General features: G+C 44.7%; 1 protein-coding gene across 1 annotated transcript; it reads right to left on the bottom strand.

Moving 5' to 3' along the window:
• Window positions 1-590: 590 nt before the first annotated feature.
• Window positions 591-2729, bottom strand: LOC104422183 (aspartic proteinase PCS1). The gene is given in 3 exon segments (XM_010034433.3): window positions 591-1359; window positions 1515-1936; window positions 1939-2729. Coding segments are annotated over 3 exon segments (1365 nt in total). The 5' UTR covers window positions 2540-2729; the 3' UTR covers window positions 591-1017.
• Between the last annotated feature and the right edge of the window lie 2238 nt (window positions 2730-4967).

Raw genomic sequence — 4967 nt, forward strand, 5'->3', positions numbered from 1 at the left:
ATTCTTGACCCATCAAAAGGCTGCACAAGCTACTTATCGAGTAAAACTAAGCGTGATTGCATCCATACTATCTTCAGGAATAATCATGAGAAAGAGGGCTGGCTAGGTATACTTAGCTCACCAAACCTCACATAGACTATTTCGTGGCCAAAAATTTATTGACCCATGACACATGTATGTCGACGAAGTTCTTGCTTACATTCCTTTCCGTGCTTTCTTAAAACCCAGATCGAGATCAAGGGTAATCGCAAAACTTCAATCCAACACCCAATGACTTCATCTCTGTTCTCTTCTTTGAAGACAAATCCAGCGTCGTTTTGACCTCTCAGCATGCCTCTACTCTCTCTCTCTCTCTCTCTCTCAGGTCTCAACGCATAAGCTGTACAAGAAAGCAAAGTCATTCGTTGACGCGTGTTCTTTCCGCAGTATACAATTCTTAAACACGCCCATCAATCAATCAAGTGCTTCCTTTTGCCCTTCCAAAAATTAAAAAAAAAAAATGGGAAAGCACTTGGAAGTTAGCAACAGGCCCTTGTCTACTTGTCCCCTAAATTACATACGTCAAGGCCCTCGTCCCGTACTAGGAATTATATAACAAAGGATCTTGCTCTTGTCTAAACAAAGGCTCAAAAGTCACTCAAGATTTAAGTCCTTACGTGTACATTTTGATATTCACATATATATGCTGTTACAAGCCTCTCTCTAAGTCACTCTAGATACCCACGTCACATAACATACCGCAAAACCCTAAAAAAGGGTGGGGACCAACACTAATTTTGCCAGATTTGCATGGTCCATGTTTGCCTTAATTTTCCTCACTACAAATTGTAGGACAACCCTTCTTTAATTACGACATTTATCTCTCCTCTATGTCATTGTCCAACGCAACCCCACTCCCTTATTTTTACTCCCTATGCTGTACAAACCATGTCAATTTTCATGTAGTTTTTAAGCCCTCCGAGTGAACAACACGACATCGGAACTGGCACGTCGCCGTCGAGGGTCTTTTCCAGGGCCCTAGGATCGGCTACAGTCGGCCCTGCCGAAGCCGACTCGGCGGTTGGGCAGGTCGAATTCGACCCACAGGTTCTGCTGGTGGAAGTTGCCTATGATGTTGCTCGCGGCACCGAGCATGCTGGACCTCCCGAAGGCCAGGCAGTGGACCCCGCCGTCCACCTCGGCCAGGACCTTCTCCTTGGCCACCACGAGCTCCACCCCCTTCTCGAACTGGAAAGCCAGGTCGCCTATGGACCGCCCGATTGCGGCGGCGTCGCCGTCGAAGCACATGTCGGCCACTCCGCTGTACATGTACCCCTTCTTCATCAGCGGCCCCACGAGCCTCACCACTTCCTCCCTCACCTAAAATCAGTGATTCGCAGCGCATCAGTTATGACAGTTAATTTGAAAACGATATTATGTCGTAGCGAATGGAAAATAGAAGTTTGGATTTCGAAATCGTAAAACTGATTCAGGACACGAGCATAGGTCGGACATGAAATATTTTTCTAACTCACCTTATCGTAAGCCTCGTCTACCAGGTAGGTGAACTCGGAGCCCGAGTCGATCATGGTCTGGCCCGCCCCGCCGGCGTTGGGCCGGAAAGCCATCGGAGGTATGCTGAGGCGCCGGCTCCCGATCCTAATCCCCTGCATTGCCACCGTGTAGGCGAGCGGGTCCAGGTTTGGCATCCGTTGACTTTGACCCTGGCTGAAGGTCATGAGGCCGATGTACTGGAACGCCCTGGAGTTCGGGTTGTCGCCGAGGTACAGCGACCCGGTCGGGGACGGCCCGGATCGGGAGGCGGGGGCGGGCACGCAGTACGAGAACTTGGACACCTTGGCCTGCGAGGGGAACGAGAGCCGGCCGAGGTTCATCCCGAGAATGCCCTTGTCGTCGCCGGAGCTGCTGGCACAGCCCAGGATGAGGGGAGGGGTGGCTGGGTGCTCGAGAAGGTGAACTTCTCGCGGACGAGATTGCCCTCGGCGAGGGTGCCGTCGGCGTAGAAGTAGGAGTAGTGGCAGAGCCGGTTCTGGTCGCACGACGTCGGCAGGGTGAAGTCCGGGGTGCGCGGCTTGCAGAGCGGGTGGTTGCAGGGGAGGACCGAGAAGGAGGAGGACAGAGACGGGTCGAACGTCGCCGCCGACGACGAGACCCGCCCACCCGCCGCTGCCGCCGTCTTCTTCGCCGCCGTCTTCTTGGCCTTGTTGTGGCACTGGATCCAGGAAAGCTGGCTCCCGGTGTCGAGGATCATGTCCTGGGTCTGCGGGGGAGTCCCGATGGGGAGGGACACGACCGGGACCATGGAGTACTTGAACGGAGACTTGACGGCGACGGCGGAGGCTGCGGCGCCGCCGACAGATGAGCGCAGAGATCGGAACTTGTCGTGGGGGAGAGAGTGGGATTTGAGAGGGAAAGAGAGAGAGAACGACGACTTGTTCTGGGGATGGTTGCTCTGTTCTTGCTTCGACAGGGAAACAGAGCTGAAGCAGAACAAGAAGAAGAAGGGTACAGCGACGATGGAGCGTCTGCGGACAGCCATGGCGTCTAGAGAGAGAGAGAGAGAGAGAGAGAGAGGAGTGAAAGGGGCGAAGTGAGATGAGGAGATTCGGCAGGGGGAGGTCGTGTATTTATGCAGTCTCGTGAAACGGAGAGAGAAAAAAGGCAGGGGAGAGGAACGAGAGGGAAGAACAAAAACAGAGGAGGGGAGGACGCGGTTTCTCTCTTTTATTGGGAGCGGTTAGGCTTTAATTAGGCTTCGGATCTTTCGTTTTTAAACACCGGTGAGATTTGTGCCGTGTCTGCGCGATTATACTTTTCTTCTCCTCCTTCTAATTTCCTCTTTTATGGCACCCAAGAGAGGAAAAAGGCATTTCAATCTTCGAATGTCTTTAACGTAGAATAGAGTTAGTTGTTTGATGAACACATTAAAGAGATTGAGTTTAAACTAGCTTAACTTATTTGTAATCGTTCATGTTTGAAAAAGACATTTTTTTTCCCGAGAGGATGGAGATCGAAAATTAATGAGAAGAGTCGATCAGGCAATTCAATCGCTATCATACTTCACCCATCATTGATTTCGGAACGGTGGTTTTCTTCTAAGTCGATTGGGGTCACTATTGAGTAGTCGGCCTGCACAAATCATTTTCTTTACGCATTTCACGTTTATCACAGTCAACGCAGGCAATTGTATTTGTGACAAGTAAGTAACTAGGATACTTAAATCGTCTTATTCTAGTGCCCCGTTCACAATAATAGAAGAATTGACATATGCCCAACATCGGTTGCATCATGTGCCAATAGTAAAAAAAAAATCCCCTTCTTTTAACCCTAAGAGAATCTTCTGGTTTACCGATAAAAAAATTAGTTGATAACTCAAATCACATGATAGGAAATCCATTTGAAGTAGTTATGTCAAACCCAGTATTGGAAACCAACTTGAATCGAAGTAATTCTCCCCAAGGCTACATCAACCGTGCATTAAGTATTTGATATTTTCAATACTATTACTCAAAGAAATGTAGGTAAGATGTTAGCTACTTAACCTTCTTCTAGTTTTTTTTTTTTTTTTTTTTTCAAAGGAGCGGACGGGGATTTTTCCTACATGGTGGGGAGTAATGAACTTGAGTAGGGATTTAAATGGTCGGAAGAAGATATTTTAGCTCATGTAGTAGGACAGTTGTCTCTCTTTACGCTCCATGACCTCTTTTGGCCCCGCGAGCCCTTCCCAAAGGACGAACCCATTTTGCTTTTGTGGTGTCCACAACAAATGGAAGACAGATAATTAGGTACTACAGTAATATATATATATATATATATATTCAATTTTATATGGATTGTGTATTAAAATGCGCTTGAAAGTTGTGTTAGATAATCCCTTCACATATATTTGACGTGTCGTGAAGCAATTACAATTAACAATCCCATTTTGATACATAGGTCATTGGATTGAGTTTTTGAGTAAAGGTTAGTTAAATTTGATACGTTGACAAGCTCGGATTAAAGCTAAGTGAAGGCATTAGGATTTGTGGTTTAGCTCTTATCTAGGTGTAAGATTCTCTAAGTTAAACTTTTTATGCAATCTTCATTTTGTCAAATGTGAAGATGAATGCAAAAGAGAGAAATAGAGAATTTTCTATATATTTGAGTGTGTGATGACAAGAAATACATGAGCCTATTTATAGGCTTTACAAGTTGACTATTTACAGTAACAGTATATTATACAATCAAGCATAAAGATATCCATAATATTATTCAAATATCTAGAATATTATAAATATCATAAATATATTCAAAATATTATAGATATCCAGAATATCTTAAATAATTTAAATATATCTAACAAAATGGTTCCACACAATAAAAACTCCAAGGAAACATTAAAAACGGTAAACACATATAGGAAACAAGGATTTGATTTTTGTGTTCATTTCCGCATAAGAATGGTGGACCACAAATCCTATGACCCAATCCGGACTTATCCGTTGCCAGAATATCTTTCTTTTACGTGAGGTTCTGTTTATATGTTCTTGCTTGTCTACCACCAAATCAATTTATCTTTCGCTTAGTCATTATTAAAGGTAGTATCATTTCCATCAATAGAATGCACATAATTTCACAAGTCAAGTCGAGCAGGCCACACCACATAGAAACTTGCGAGCAAGCCGAAAGAGAGTACTATTTCCTAATCTTTTACTGAGTTATGTTCTTCAATGAAGTTAACGTTATTAAGCGAGATTGAGCATTATAAAGTCGAAATTGCTTATATAATATATATTTATACATACACAAGAGAATGAATTTCTTTTTCCTCCAAAAGATGGGGGTGGGTTGGAAAAATTAGCATTGAGAAATAAATTGAAGCCATAGGTCAAAGTACTGTTCTGCAATCATTGGGGGTCCCCGTCCCACGCCCCTAAATATAATCTCTAAAGCAATTCAATGTTTCCTCTTTTCTTTTCTTTTTCTTT

The sequence above is a fragment of the Eucalyptus grandis genome, chromosome 10, assembly GCF_016545825.1.
Source record: "Eucalyptus grandis isolate ANBG69807.140 chromosome 10, ASM1654582v1, whole genome shotgun sequence".
Classification (NCBI taxonomy): Eukaryota; Viridiplantae; Streptophyta; class Magnoliopsida; order Myrtales; family Myrtaceae; genus Eucalyptus; species Eucalyptus grandis.